The following is a 16313-nucleotide window of genomic DNA, read 5'->3' on the forward strand; positions in this document are numbered from 1 at the left end:
GGGTTTGAATGTTTTTGGAAGGGGGAGCAATCAAGCGGGCTGATTTGTCCTGGATGTTGTCGAGCTTTTTGAATTTTGTTGGAGCTGTACTCATCCAGGCAAGTGGAGAGTATTCTATTACACTCCTGACTTGTGCCTTGTAAATGGTGGACAGGCTTTGGTTGGGGGGGGGTTGTCAGGAGGTGCATCACTTGCCTTACGATTCCTAACCTTTGACCTGCTGTCTGGCAGCCACAGTATTAATATGGCCAGCCCAATTCAGTTTCTGATCAATGGTAACCCCCAGGATGTTGATTGTGGGGGATTCAGCCATGGGAATGCCATTGAATGTCTTTTTAAAAAAAATTATTCCACACGGATATAAACGTTACAACACATACACAGTTCGGGAAACAAACTTCCAAACACACAACTATACAGTTTTTACAAATTTTACCCCTTTTTTGCCCCCTCGCCCCGCTCAATCAACTCAAACATGGACACGAGTGCCCCCCACCTTAGCTTGAAACCCTCCGCTGAATCCCTTAACTCGTATTTGATCTTTTCAAGCCAAAGAAAGTCATATGTCCCCCAGCCAGGCCGCTACCCCCCGTGGCGTTGATGGCAACCACTCCAATAAAATTTGTCGCCGGGCAATCAGAGAGGCAAAGGCCACAACATCGGATTTTCTCCTCTCCATCAGCTCCGGCTTCACCAATATCCCAAATATTGCCACCAAAGGACCCGGTTCCACCTCCTCCTCCCCTGTCCGTGCTAGTGCCGGAACACTCCCGCCCAGAACCTCCCAACTTTTCACAGCCCCAAAAACATATGTGCGTGGTTCGCTGGTCCCTGCTCACACTTCTCACACTCGTCTGCCACCCCCTCAAAGAACCCACTCATTCTTGCCCGAGTCATATGTATCAGGCTCACCCATGCGCATGAGGAGGTCACATTTACCCTTTGTTGCGCCTCACTCCATATACCCCAGTTTATCTCCCCTCCCATTTCTCCTTAATCTTCACTACCTGCTCACCTCCCTGTTCTCCCACCCACCTGTATATATTTCTGATCCTGCTCTACCCTTCCACATCCAGAAGCAACAGTCACTCCAACAGGGTGTACCTCGGCAAACTGGGGAACTCTTTCCAAATCTTCTGCGCGAAGTCCCTTAGCTGCATGTACCTAAACTCACTTCCTGTCGGGAGCTCTACCCTCTCCTTCAATTCATCTCTACTGACAAACCCTTCTTTTAGATACAAATCCTTCACTTTAACCACTTCTCCCCACTTCGTATACATGCTGTCAATCCCCCCAGCTGAAAACTGTGGTTTTCACACAATGGCGAACACCGACAGCCCCTATATACTAATGTGCCTCCTCAGCTGCTACCAGATCTTCACCGTGGACTGCACCACAGGCATCTCCAAGTATCTGCTTGGCACCATTGGCGACGCCGCCGTCACCATAGCTCTTAAGCTGGAACCACGACTGGAATCCTCTTCCATCCTAACCCATTCTCCCACTTCTCCTTCCCACCATCGCTTCACCTTCTCCACGTTCACCGCCCAATAGTAATGTAGCAGGTTCGGCAACGCCAACCCTCCCTGCTCCCTCTGTAACAGGATCCTCTTAACCCTTGGCAGCTTCCCTGCCCATACAAAGTCCAAAATAATCGTGTCTAGTTTTTGAAAGAATGTTCATCTTCACCACTTGGACCCTCCCTGCCAAAGTCAAGTGCAGCGTGTCCCAGCTCTTGAGATCCTCCCTAACCTCCTCCACCAGTTTTGTTAAATTTCATTTGTGTAGCATCTCCCATTCCCTCACTACCTGAATCCCCAGGTATCTAAACCTGTCTCTAGCCACCTTTTAAGTGGCATCTCCCCCCTAAATTGACTCGCCGACCTGATGCATTCACCGGGAACAGTTCGCTTTTCCCTACATTTAACTTGTCCCAAGAACGGCCCAAACTTTCCCAACAGGCCCATGATCCTCTCTTTGCTTTCCAGCGGGTCCAAAACACACAATAGTAGGGTGACAGCATAAAGCCCTATACGGCTCCTTATAATAATCCCTAAACGCCTTGTTTATCTTCCCCAGCTCTGACACCACATCCCCTGCTCCAGTCCATATCTTCAATATTTCCCTGGACGTAGCCTACCTCCATAGCTGATGCGCAAACATTCAGCTCGCCTCCTCCCCGTATTCGTACTGCACCCCTCTTGTCCTACGCAGCTGTCCTACTGCCCTCCCTATTGCCAGCCTTTCAAATTGCCCCGTAATGTTTTCCTCCTAGCCAATTCCTCCATGGTGGGCATCCTCGAGTACTCCACTACCTCGCTCATTAGCCATTCATATTTGTCCCTCCTTTCCCTATCTGCATGTGCCTTGAACAAGATAATCTCCCCTCGGGCCACCGCTTTTAGCGCTTCCCAAAAAGTGGCCGCCGACCACTCCCCATTTTGGTTCAATTCTACATATTCTTTAATCACAGCTCACACTTTGTCACAAAACCCTCTATCTGTCAACAACCCTGAATCGAGCCTCTACCCCCCAGCCTCTGCTCCATGGATCCACCATACCCATCTAAACCCACCCAGCTCCTTTGCCATATGTATCTTACCTATTGACCTGGGGTTCGATCTATCTACTCTCGGCTCTAGGACACAATTAAAATCTCCTCCCATGATCGACTGGTGTGTGGCCAAGTCCGGGATTGCTGCCAGGAACCCCCTCATAAAACCTACATCATCCCAATTCGGTGCATACACATTCACCGACACGCCAATGCCCCTTCCGATACCCCACTCACAATCACATATCTCCCAGCTGGGACCCTCGCGTCCTTCGCACTCTCAAACCCCCGTTTTCCTACTCCTCACAATTTCCACCCCTCGCAACCTTGAATCAAACCCCAAGGGGAAAACCTGACCCACCCACCACTTCCTTAGCATAACCTGGCCCTTCACACGGAGGTTCATCTCCTGAAGAAAGACCACCTCCACCTTCAGGCTCCTAAGGTGCGCAAAGACCTGAATCTCTTGACCGGTCCATTGAGCCCTCGCACATTCCACGTTATCAGCCTTACCGGGGCTTTATGCCTCCATTCCACAAAAAATCCACCGTTCTCCCCTTCTCGCCCTCCACCTAGCCCATCCAAGATGGCCCCTTGCTCTGACCCGACCTTCTCCAACCTCGTTGTGTCAACCCGCCCCCCACCCCCCCCAAAGGCACCTCCCACTGACCCCCTCCCTCACCTCTCTGTTCTGTGAAGAAAGCTTCCTGTTGACCCCCCCCCCCTCTACCCAAACAAGGACACCTCTCGCACCACAGGCCCCCTTCCCCAAGAACAAACAAACAGGAGAAAAAAACCACAAGCCCCAAGGCAGCAGGAGGGGAATGGGGACAGCAGCCCCCTTACAAAAGTTTCATCCCTGCTACCCTTTTCAACCCAAAAGTAAAAACAAGGAAAAAAAACCTCCACATCGGAGGAAAAGAAGCCCGCCCTTCCCTCCAACCCCCGCTCTACCCGTATTCCCAATTACTTCAAAGTGCCAGCACCTCAGCCCACCCAATTTGTTCAGTTCTCCCCCAGTTTATGCTCCTTGATAAAAAAGGGGTAGCACGGTAGCATTGTGGATAGCACAATTGCTTCACAGCTCCAGGGTCCCAGGTTCGATTCCGGCTTGGGTCACTGTCTCTGCGGAGTCTGCACATCCTCCCTGTGTGTGCGTGGGTTTCCTCCGGGTGCTCCGCTTTCCTCCCACAGTCCAAAGATGTGCAGGTTAGGTGGATTGACCATGATAAATTGCCTTTAGTGTCCAAAATTGCCCTTAGTGTTGGGTGATGTTACTGAGTTATGAGGATAGGGTGGGGGTGTTGACCTTGGGTAGGGTGCTCTTTCCAAGAGCCGGTGCAGACTCGATGGGCCGAATGGCCTCCTGCACTGTAAATTCTATGATAAAAATCATTGGCTGCTTCTGGCGTCTCAAAATAGTGTTCCTGGTCTTCATACGTCACCCAAAACTTCACTGGGTAGAGCATCCCAAACCTTGAGCGGAGTGGGAGTCCCGCCACGCCGCCCCGGCACCCGCACGCGATTCTCCCACCCCACCCCCAAACCGGCGCGGCGACAATCCCGACTGGCCGCTGGGAGAATCGCCGCTCGCCATTTGTAACGGGCGAGCGGCGATTCTCCGGCCCGGATGAGCCGAGCGGCCTGTCCAACACGACGGCTTCCCACCGGCGACGTCCATGCCTGGTCGCTGCCGGCGGGATCAGCGCGGGAACGCGGGAGGGGGGGGTTTCCTGCACCGGGAGTGGCCTCAAAAGGGGTCTGGCCCACGATCAGTGCCCACCGATCAGTGGGCCGGCCTCTCTGAAGGAGGACCTCCTTTCCTCCGCCGCCCTGCAAGATCCATCCGACATCTTCTTGCGGGGCGGCCTCGGGGAAGACGGCAACCGCGCATGCGGGTGACGTCATTTATGTGGTGCCGGCCCTGCGCGTGTAAATGACGCGACGCCGCTCCTAGCCCCCCTGGGGCGGGAGAATAGGGGGCTGGGAGCGGCTTCCGACGCCAGAGTGAAACACTCCGGTTTTCACCCCGGCGTCGGGACTTAGTCTCCCGATGGGAGAACTGCGCCCCTTATCTGTCGCCGATATAGCACCACCTTGGCTTTGTTGAAGCCAGCAAGCCATTTTGTCAGCTCAGCTCCAATATCCTGGTATATTCGGAACCTTTTTTCCCTCCCATTCGCAGTTGGGCTTCTCCCTGGCACACTGCAGAATCATCCCCTTCTCCACAAACTTGTGGAGCCTCACGATCACCACCCGCGGCAGCTCCCCAGCTCTAGACTTCTGCCTCAGAGACCTGTGCGCTCTGTCCACCTCGGGGGCCTTGTTCAGAACCCCCTCCACCACCAGTCCCGCCAACATCCTTGAAACGTACCTCGTGGCACTCGCACCTTCCACTCCTTCGGGCAGAATCTACCTTATCGATCTATTTTCCTGCTCCTCGAACTTTGCTCTCGACGTCTTGCAAAGGTCCCCTGGGAGCCCCATTTCCATCTCCAATGCCACCACCCGATCGCTGTGGTCCGACATCGCGCTCTCAATCTCTCGGATCTGCGCCTCCAAACATTTCTCCACCCTCTCTATCAAGCCCTTCAGGGGTACCACAGATCCTTCGATGGCCTTCAAGCGATCCTCCTGCATCTCCTTCCTCTGTTGGGGGAACTCATCCTTGATGAAGGCCATCAACTGTTCCACCTGGGGCTTTGCGACTTGCACTAGCCCTTCCCCCTCCGCCATCCTTCCACTGGCTGCTGCACAACAGGTCGCTTCCAACTCCTTGACCAAGTCTTTCACCTTCTGCCGGGTTTCATAACCAGCAGACATGCCACTCCCGGGGTGAACGTCTCCTCCGACCTTCTGCACTTTTCCATCAGACCCAATTTTGGGTAAAAAGAGCTCTTTTCCACGCTTTCAAGCGGGAGATGCCCGGTGTGCAATCACCCACCCTGTGGCTGCCACCGGAAGTCCTGCCATTGAATGTCAAGATGCCATGGTTAAATCCTCTCTTGTAGGAGATGGTCATTGCCTGGCACTTGTGTGGCGCGAATGTATTGCAAATGTAGCACACAGAAGCAAACTTCCTCTTGTGACTAAATTCTAGAAATATCACTTGTAATGTAGCATTTTGTGCATAATTCCTTTATTTATTTTCTTACCAGAACAGAAGTTCACATATAATGAGGATGGTTTGTTCAAATATATATATATTTTGTTCAAATTTCTAGGGTTGATTTAGATCCACTTGTACGAGATTGTGTGCAGACCTACACTCAAGATTGGCTCATTGTCAACAGAAGGTAGGTTAACAATTCTAACTTGACTGAAATAAAATCAAGGATACCATTTTGATTGGAAGGTTGACGAGTTAACCATTCATTTGGAATTGTTAGAATTTTTTGATCTGATTGGAAGTATGAATATACTTTGAGCTTTGAAATTGTGCCATTTTGGGAAGCAGACAAGATGGCACGCCACTTTTGGCACCATGAAACACGCCACCGAGGAATATCCCACCCCAGTGTCTTCAGTATGTTGCTTTTTGTACTATGTATATAAAATGTCAGAATGTGCAAAACTATCAGCGAGTAAAGACCACAAAGCCCATCATTGCTCAGTGTTCCCCAAACATCTTCAGTGATGTGGAGGGGGACGCACATCCTGATTTGAAGTGCCAACATATGCCCAACCGGACTCCCACAGCCAATACCAACTAAGTTCATGGAGAGTTACAAGGAGTTCTTTTCATTAACATGGCAATAGTGGGCCCTCACAGCATTATGGCTGCATCTAGGGGACCAACCTGCTACAGACATCAATGAAGACTTATCAGGTGTTTGGAGGGAATGGGGGTAGTGGTTTGTTGTAGACAAGTAAGGGGTTACATCTTTTTAAAAACTGCTTAACATTCTGACATTTTCTTCAGGGGTCCAGTCCTGATTCTGCTTGGGACCTCTTCATATGTGCATTTCTACTGTTTAGCTGATAAGGATGCTTCTGATAACACAATGCCCACACCCAATGAGGGCTGAAAAAGAACTCCGAACCCAACAAATCTTTGTCCCTAGCTTTTGCCCCCTCTTTTAACAATGGATTTGTTTGATGTGAGTGATTACGGAATCCTGGAACCAAGTTCCGAATATGAAGTATCTTTTTTTTTTGTCATGCTCCCACCATAATGACAGCCACATTATACTGGAAGGGTCACATATTCTCTCTTTTTTAAAATAGCTGCTATTATCTCACACAATTGTTTTTTGTGCTTTATTCTGCTAAGGTTATTAGCAGAAACATTGAAATGTTGTTGACTCCTATCATAACTTGTGTTTATTTTAATGTCTGATGTTCAGGAACCAAGGAGATACTGGGCCCTTGAGTTCAAGCAGACTTGAATTGAGGAGAGATTTATTCAAGACTCTTCCAAAGCAGTTGTTTGAAACAGATGACAGTGGCGATGCAGCCAGTCAAGAGTTTCAGGTATCATCTATTCGTTTATTTTGCTACAACAGTCCTCTTTTTTTTCTCCTTTACTTTGCATTTTTATCCTTCTTTTACTCATTTTAGAACTTTTGCTAATGAAAATTGTAATCTGGCCAAGAGCAAAATGAGGCTGGTGAATTGTGGGAGAGGCAGAAAACGAGAATCGCGGGTATTCAAGTGGCACGTGACTGGGGTCAGCTTTATAAATTAAATTTGTGCAGGTTAATGGAGCAGTTGAAAGGGGACTTCCGAAGGTGGGACGCGCTCCCTTTATTAAGAATAATCTTTATTGTCACAAGTAGGCTTCCATTGCAATGAAGTTACTGTGAAAAGCCCCTCGTCGCCTGATTCCGGCGCCTGTTCGGGTACACAGAGGGAGAATTCAGAATGTCCAAATTACCTAACAGCACGTCTTTCGGGACGAGTGGGAGGAAACCGGAGCACCTGGAGGAAACCCATGCAGACACGGGGAGAACGTGCCGACTCCGCACAGACAATGACCCAGCCGGGAATCAAACCTGGGACCCTGGTGCTGTGAAGCCACTGTGCTACCGTGCTGTCCTTGGCAGGGAGGGTACAGACTGTGAAAATGACAGTCCTCCTGAAATTGCTATTCGTTTTTCAGTGTCGCCCAATTTTCATCGCTGAGGCATTTTGTAGGAAGATGAATGCGGCGATCTCGGGTTTTATTTGGGCTGGGAAAACCCCGCGGGTGAAGAAGGTCCTACTTGAGCGGGGGCACGGGGAGTGGGGGGCTGGCCCTTCTGAACTTTGTTAATTATTACTGGGTGGTTAATATATCAATGGTTAAGTGGGTAGTGGGGGAGGGGTCGGTGTGGGAGCGGGTAGAGGCAGCATCTTGTAAGGGCACGAGTCTGAAGGCTTTGTTAACGGCACCTCTGCCGTTCTCGCCGGCTCGGTATTCCACAAGCCCCGTGGTGGTGGCAGCCCAGAGGGTGTGGGGACAATGGAAACAGCACATGGGACTGGAGGGGGCGTCGGTGTGGTCACCAATCTGTGATAACTACCGGTTCACTCTGGGGGGGGGCTTCAGGAGGTGGCAACGGGCAGGATTCGAGAGATTTGGAGATATTTTCATTGAGGAGGGTTGCCCGAATTTCGAGGAGCTAGAGGAGGAGTTTGAGTTGCCTGGGGGGGAATGGGTTTGGGTACTTACAATTGCGGGATGTTGTGCATGGGCAGGCCCCGGGCTTCCCTCGCCTTCCACTAAGGGGCTACAGGATAAGGTGATGTCAAAAACAGGGGTTGGGAAGGGGTCTCAGAAATGTCTCAGGAACTGATGGAGTGGGAAGGGGTTCCAATAGGGGAGGTGAAGAGGAAGTGGGAGGAACAGTAGGGAGATAAGTTGGAAGTCGAGCTACGAGAGGAGGCCCTGAGGAGAGTCAATGCATTCTCATCGTGTGCCAGGCTTAGCCTCCAGGGAAGGCATGGAAGTGACGAATAAGAGTAGGGAATCGAATGAAGGGAACACCGTGGGATGGAGTGGGTACATGGACCATGATAGAGTTTATGCTTGAAGAGTGATGGGTATGTTATTGTGGGGATTTTGTGTGTGTTGGAACTCTTTTTGTTTAAAATATTAAAGTTATAAATGCCTTAATAAAACATTTTCTAAAAAAAAAAGAAAACGAGAACCGCGGCAAATAGTTTTCGTACAATTAATGGGAGCAATCCCTTATCCAACGGCCTCCCTCCCTTCAACCGCCTCACAGGCAAGTGGTCACGCTGGCGCCAATTAGTACTTTGTTTTAGTACTTTGGCGGAAGGGCTTCTGTGGGGAGTCCAGGAGATGATTAGCCATCTTTGCTCACAGGCAAAGAGCACGGCAGTGCTGGGCTTGCCACCCCAGTTCTCGACGGGGTGTGGGGGACCGTTGACCGGGGGACGGGGGGATGTGGAGAACCACTGGCTGGTGGAGGACCTCAACTGAGGTGGGAGGGGGGGCAGGGGGAGATGTGGGATGCCATGGGAGGGTGGGGGCAACCTCAGGTGGCACCACCATGTCAACCCCTGATCATGCTCCCATTCAAGGAGCAACCCTTTTCCTGGCTCATCTGCCCCACCGACCACCCATTACCCCTTCCAGCTGCCGAGGCCTCTGGCTGTGCGGCTGAATGCTATTGCTAATAGGGAATTGGCGATTGTGGTTAGGAAAGCACTTCATAGAATTTTTTTTTTCATAGAGGTTAGAGTGCAGAAGGAGGCCTTTCAGCCCATCAAGTCTGCACCGGCTCTTGGAAAGAGCACCCTACCCAAGGTCAACACCTCCACCCTATCCCCATAACCCAGTAACCCCACCCAACACGAAGGGCAATTTTGAACACTAAGGGCAATTTATCATGACCAATCCACCTAACCTGCACACCTTTCGACTGTGGGAGGAAACTGGAGCACCCGGAGGAAACCCACGCACACACTGGGAGGATGTGCAGACTCCGCACAGACAGTGACCCAAGCCGGAATCGAACCTGGGACCCTGGAGCTGTGAAGCAATTGTGCTATCCACAATGCTACCGTGCTGCCCCTCACCGTCACACGACCCAAGTGGATTCCCGTGGTTGACCAGGTCATTTAGCTTGTGGAAGTCGGTGCCTAGCATCCCAATCAGACCGTGATGCCTGGACACTGTGTTTGGACACAGTGTGGAGGCAACACCACACACGCAGCAGGCAGCAGCCAACATGCGAACAGGCAGCGATACAGCTCCTGGGACATGTCCATGGCCGGAGGGTGGGTGAGTGCCACGGGGATGGGACCAGCGCCCGCTCCAGGTGATATTATGAGCGTGTGTCCATGTACGGGTTTGGGGTCCGGTGAGAGGGGCCCACTGCAACTGGGTGAGCGTGGGCAGAGTGTTCCGGGGGGGGGGGGGGGGTGCGTTGGTGGTGAAAGTCACTGCAACCCTGAACCGTTACACCTCGGGATCATTCCAGGACTTGAGTGGGGACCTGTGTGGTATCTCACAGGCATCAGGTCATGGGTGCCCTGTATGCCCGGGCGGAAATCTACATCACTTTGACATGGACCAAGCCCAGCAAGATGCCCAATCTGCAGGTTTCTCCACCATCGCCGGGATGCCCCAGGTCCAGGGGGTATTAGATGCCACGCATGTTGCCCTGTGCTCACCGGGCTATCTTGGAGTGCCCTATGTTAACCGAAAGAGGTTCTACTTCCTGAACATGCAGCTCGTGTGTGGCCACCAGATGAAGAGCATGCACGTATGCGCATGCTTCCCGGGGTGCGTCCACGACCATTACATCCTGGAGCAGTCAGTCATCCTCAGCCTCTATGGGGAACCGCCCACGATGGGCGGCTGGCTCTTTGGGGATAAGGTTATGCTCGGAGGACATGGCTAATGATGCCAATACGGAGACTGGTGACCGAAGCAGAGACCTGGTACAATGAGGCCCATGTGACCACCCGGGCTGTCATTGGGCAGTGCATTGGACTCTTCCTTGATGCAGTTCCGATGCCTCGACCGCTCTGGTGGTACACTCCAGTACACTGCCCGGAGGGTTCCCCACTTTGTTGTGGTCTGCTGTGTCCTCCACAACCTCGCACAGCAGCGGGGCGATGAGCTGAAGGTTGGTGATGGGGAACAAGTGGCCAGTTCCGAGGAGGACAAGTATGAAGAGGTGGCACCGGACCAGCAGGGGCTGGAAGACGAGGCCAGGGAGGAACCGGAGGCTGCAGGACAGACGAGCCCTGACCAGACCCTAACAGTCACTAGGATACCGGACAGAAGCCGCCAAATTTTATTTCAATTTTGTAAGATTGTGAGGAAAGAATTCCTCACTCGAGGAGTGATTTCACATAAAATAAAGGTATCGTATATTAAATTAAACTTTATTACTAACACAGGATTAAAATATTTTTAACATCACACAAGAAAGTAGCTTACAATTACCCCTTAAATAATGCTAATCAATACAGTAACACAATAACCCTTAACTGCTATCTTTATTTCCACTCAAACAACAAAACCATCTCGAGTCAGGGATCCGGGTTCGATTCCTGGCTATTGGCTCACTGTCTGCGCAAAGTCTGAACATTCGCCGCGTGTCTGCGTGGCTTTCCTCCTGAGCCAGCACTTTGTCAAAAAAACAGAAAATCCTGCCCATCAAGTGGTCACTTGGGCAAGGAGCTGGTGGTGGCTTCACCACTCAGATAACCATACCCAAAGTTCAATCCCTGATTTCAGGCAAGTTGGACAGAAATGTAGGGAACAAACATAAGGAGGGACTCCTCCCAGTTGTATATGAATATAGCTCTGATCAGACAGCTAAGCAGCGTTATCCATCCATTTCAAGCAACTTTCACTCTAGTTGTCCTTTCTTATGTCTCCAGTGGCTTGTTTCCCCTTTTCTAAATTCTTCTTTCACATGTAGTTTATTAGTGTCGATCATCTATCAATATAGTGGCTGTTCATTTCCTTAGATGGTATGGTAATTATTTCTGAATAGTTTTCTGTCCTGTCAAGTATTAGCATTATTGCAATATTCACATGGAAGGTGCTGCGAGTTGCTATGAGTTGAAAGAGCTTGTTAAATTTACGTGTAAATAACCACAGTTGTACAGTAAGAATGCCGCCCTACCCTAATGTGATGTACTTTACATTTCTGGTACTACTGTTCGATAAACTTTGACACTGATGCATGATGCCTCAGAATACTTTGACATAGAATGGACTGGCAGTTTTACTGATGCATACATCATGGGGAAAAAATGGCTTTTACCACATTCGACAGAATTTTATCTGCCAAAGGGCGGTTTGCTAAGATGCAGCAGGAATGTGATGGCATGCGAGGAACCCAAACGTTCTGCTCACAACTGCATTTAACAAGGCTGTGTTTGGAACCTCCCAAATATTTGAATAAGTTAAATAGCAATTAACTCACAACTTGACCTAGCAATCTGGATTTTAACAGCCAGTGCACAGGTTTCCTGAGGTATGTGAACCTTGTCATCTTCATCAGCAGTCTCACAGGATTGAGGATGACTTAATTTCCTCACTGTCCTCAAGGCAAGAGGACAGTGGAAAGTCACAGAGCATTGAAACTGGCATGCTGTACTCACTTGTGATTTTCCTGATTTTAAAGTACAGTCGGAACTTTGGGGGAGTCATTTTCCTTACTTGTACCTTACTCACCTTAGCCTGAACCTATTGTTTGTCGGCCTTTACTGTGGCATGGGAGCAGCTTATGCAGTGAAGACGTTTATGGTGGTTTTAGCCCAAAATAAAACGACTCTGATTTTGCAATCATGTCAGCTATATATGCTCTATGCCTTTATCTGGCCTTCTAATCAGTAGCGTTTTCTTTTCTGTAGGATGATACGAGGCCTCATCCGGTTGTGGGTGAGCAGTCTGGGAGGACAACATTGACATCATGTGACTTTGACCTTCGAAGCTTGCAGCCAGAAACCCGCTTGGAAAGTATACTTCAGCCCATCACTCCAGAGGAGCTTGACAAACAAAATGAAGAAACACGGAGAGCCAACAGACAGACAGAACTATTTGCTCTCTATCCAGCAACAGATGAGGTTACAAATATTTTATGCATTATTTAATCCACAGTAAAAGGATAATTAATGTTTTTATTAATTTGAATATTTTACAAAGCATGCACACCCTCTTGCGAAAAAAAGTTTTCTGAAAATGTCATGATGCTCTTTCAAGAAAAAATACCCCTTTTCATCAACAGTTACGTATCTGTGATCATAACATCAGTTAGCAGTTTTTGCACAGTTATTCTATATATTTAATTGGATTAGAACCATATGTTCGAGCAAATAGCAATTTCCCTCATTTTTAACATGCTTTCAATGTTTTTTCTTTTAATTGCTAGGAGGATGCTGTGGAAATTCGCCCAGTTCCTGACTGTCCAAAAGAACACATGGGCTATAGGATCCATGTGAAATGCCAAATCTTAAAGTAATTTTCACATTTTAAAATACTCACCATAAATCTACCCAATGTATGGATCGCAAAATATAATTGTGTTATTATACCAGGAGTCAAAAGCAATGATCCAATTCAAGAAGACACTCGCACTATTTAAATGTAATCTTGGGTACAAAATGCCTGTGTTAGCTACAAAGGGCAATAAGTGATGAAAGAAGTAAAATGCTGCAATGTTCTAAGATTAAAACAGAAAATTCTGGAGATTTTCAGCCGATCAGCAGGTACTTCACAGCCTTCCGGACTTAACATTGCAACATAGAAAATAGGAGCGGGAGCAGGCCATTCGACCCTTCGAGCCTGCTCCACCATTCAATATGGTCATGGCTGATCAACCAATTCAGTAACTTGTTTCTGCTTCCCCCTCTCCCCCCCCCCCCCCCCCCCCCGCCATATCCTTTGATCTATTTAGCCCCATAAGCTATATCTAACTCCTTCTTGGCCTCAACTGCTTCCTGTTGTCGGGAAATCCACAGGCTCACCATCCTCTGGGTGAAGAATGTTTCCCCCCCCCCCCTCATTCTGATGAACTCCAACGAATATAATCCTAACCAACTCAATCTCTCCTCATAAATCAATCCCGCCATCTCAGGTTATCAGTCTGGTAAACTTTCTCTGTACTCGCTCTACAGCAAAAACATCCTTCATCACATAAGGAGACCAAAACTACACACACTATTCTAGGTGTGGCCTCATCAAGACCCTGTATAATTGCAGCAAGACATCCCGGGTGGGATTCTCCGACCCCCCGCCAGGTCGGAGAATTGCCAGGGGCTGGCGTGAATCCCGCCCCTGCCGGTTGCCGACTTCTCTGGCACCGGATATTCGGCGGGGGTGGGAATCACGCCACGCCGGTTGGCGGCCCCCCCCCGGCGATTCTCCGGCCCGCGATGGGCCGAAGTCCCGCTGCTGGAATGCCTGTCCCGCCGGCGAGAATCAAATCACCTCTCTTACCGGCGGGACAAGGCGGCGCAGGCGGGCTCTGGGGTCCTGGTGGGGGGGGCGCGGGGCGATCTGGCCCCGGGGGGTGCCCCCACGGTGGCCTGGCCCGCGTTCGGGGCCCACCGATCCACGGGCGGGCCTGTGCCGTGGGGGCACTCTTTTCCTTCCGCCTTCGCCATGGTCTCCACTATGTCGGAGGCGGAAGAGACCCCCTCCACTGCGCATGCGCGGGGATGCCGTGAACAGCCGCTGACGCTCCCGCGCATGCGCCGCATGGCAAAGTCATTTCCGTGCCGGCTGGCGGGGCTCCAAAGGCCTTTCCCACCAGCTGACGGGGCGGAAATCAGTCTGGCGCGGGCCTAGCCCCTCAAGGTGAGGGCTCGGCCCCTCAAGATGCGGAGAATTCCGCACCTTTGGGGCGGCGCGATGCCGGACTGATTCGCGCCATTTTTGGCGCCGGTCGGCGGACATCGTGCCGATTGCGGAGAATCCCGCCCCCTGTTCCTGTTTTCGAATCCTCTCGCTATGAAGGTTAACATACCATTTTCCTTTTTACCGACTGCTGTACCTGTATACTTACCTTCGGTGACTGGTGGAAGAGGAAGCCTAGTCTCATTGCACATCCCCCTCTCCTAATTTATAGCCATTCAGATAATAGTCTGCATTCCCGTTTATGCCACCACAAGTGGATAACCTCGCATTTATCCATATTACTGCGTCTGCCATTCATTTTCCCATTCACTTACTCAGCTTGTCCAAGTATCTCCTCACAGCTCGCCCTACCACCCAACTTATCATCTGCAAATTTGGAGATAATCTATTCAGTTTACTCATTTGAATCATTAATATATATTGTGAATAGCTTGTGATCCATGCATCAATCCCTGCTGTACCCCACTAGTTGCTGCCTGCCATTTGGAAAAAGACCTGTTTATTCCTCCTTTATTTCCTGTCAGCAACCAATTGTCTGTCCATCTCAATACCAGGACTCCTAATCCCATGTGCTTTAATTTTACACACAAATCTCTTACGTGGGACTTTTGTCGAAAGCCTTCTGAAAGTCCAAATAAACCACATCCACTGGCTCCCAGCTCCCCCTTATCAACTCTACTAGTTACATCCTCAAAGAATTCCAGTAGATTTGTCAAGCAGGATTTCCCCTTCATAAATCCATTCTGACACTGTCCGATTCTATCACTGTTTTCCAAGTGCTCTGCTATAAAATCTTTGATAATAGATTCTAGAATTTTCACCACTACTGACATCAGGCTGACTGGTCTATAATAACCTGTTTCATTACCACCATTTTTAAATACCGGGGTTGCAATCGCTACCTTCCAGTATATTTTAAATTCCATTGTTTCTGACTGAAAGGAACCAATATTTGTCTTCACCAATCTTTTTCTCGTCACACCTATAGAAACTTTTACCGTCAGATTTCATTCAAATTTTTAATATTTTTAAGTCAAAATATTTTTCATTAAAACAAAACAATAACATACAGCAAACACCATTTTGAAATAAACACACCCACATCTAACCAACCCCCATCCCCGCAACCCCAACTCCCTATAGAAAAATGTAACAAGAACATCCCCCCCCCCCCTAGCAACTGACAGTAACCAACTCCCTGAAAAAGGAAATGAAAGGCTGCCACCTAGAGTCAAACCCTTCCACCGACTCCCTCATGGTGTACTTAATACAAAAAATTTCCATTAGATCACTCAACCAGGCTGACCTGGGGACCTCCACCCGAGCAGATCCCGCTTCCGGGCTATAAACGGGGTGAAGGTGAGAACGTCCACCTTCACCCCTGTCTGCAGCACCGGTGAATCCAATACACCGACAATCGCCACCAACAGGCACAGCTCCAGCTAAATACCCAGAATCCCCTACATGGTGATGAAAAAGGAGACCCAGAAGCTTACAGGTTTATGGCAAGACCATATGATTCGCCAGTCCCCTAGCACAACGTTTGCCCATATCCTCCACCCCCCCGAGAAGAAACCACTCTTCGTGACCTGTGTACCAACTTGAGCTGGATCAAGCTGAGCCTAGCACAAGAGGAAGTGGAGACGACCTGTGAAGAGCCTAACTCCAGACGCAACCCCCCCCCCCCCCCCCCAAAAAAATCAAAAACCAGACCCAGCTCACTCTCCCACTTTCTTTTTACTTCCTCCAACGAAGCCTGCTCCATCGACCGGATCCAGTCGGAGATATCTGAAAACCTCCCCTCACCCAACTCAGCCAGGACCCTTTCCAAGAGCTAGGGTGACGGTGCTAGGAGAAATGAAGAAATCTACTTGTGCAAAAAACCGCAAATCTGCAAATACCTAAATACATTGGGCGCGATCTACCCGA

The 16313-nt window shown here is 49.7% G+C and overlaps 1 protein-coding gene across 5 annotated transcripts in view; it reads left to right on the forward strand.

The window, feature by feature from the left end:
- The window catches only part of dock8 (dedicator of cytokinesis 8), a 451209-nt gene that overhangs the window by 173609 nt on the left and 261287 nt on the right, over positions 1 to 16313 (forward strand). For all 5 annotated transcript variants that reach the window (XM_072516863.1, XM_072516865.1, XM_072516864.1 and 2 more), the window contains exons 4-7: positions 5779 to 5850; positions 6901 to 7027; positions 12380 to 12592; positions 12898 to 12983. In XM_072516863.1, coding sequence (XP_072372964.1) covers positions 5779 to 5850; positions 6901 to 7027; positions 12380 to 12592; positions 12898 to 12983 — 498 coding nt within the window. The remainder of the gene's footprint in view (positions 1 to 5778; positions 5851 to 6900; positions 7028 to 12379; positions 12593 to 12897; positions 12984 to 16313) is intronic.

The sequence above is a fragment of the Scyliorhinus torazame genome, chromosome 9 (genome assembly GCF_047496885.1).
Source record: "Scyliorhinus torazame isolate Kashiwa2021f chromosome 9, sScyTor2.1, whole genome shotgun sequence".
In the NCBI taxonomy this organism is placed as follows: Eukaryota; Metazoa; Chordata; class Chondrichthyes; order Carcharhiniformes; family Scyliorhinidae; genus Scyliorhinus; species Scyliorhinus torazame.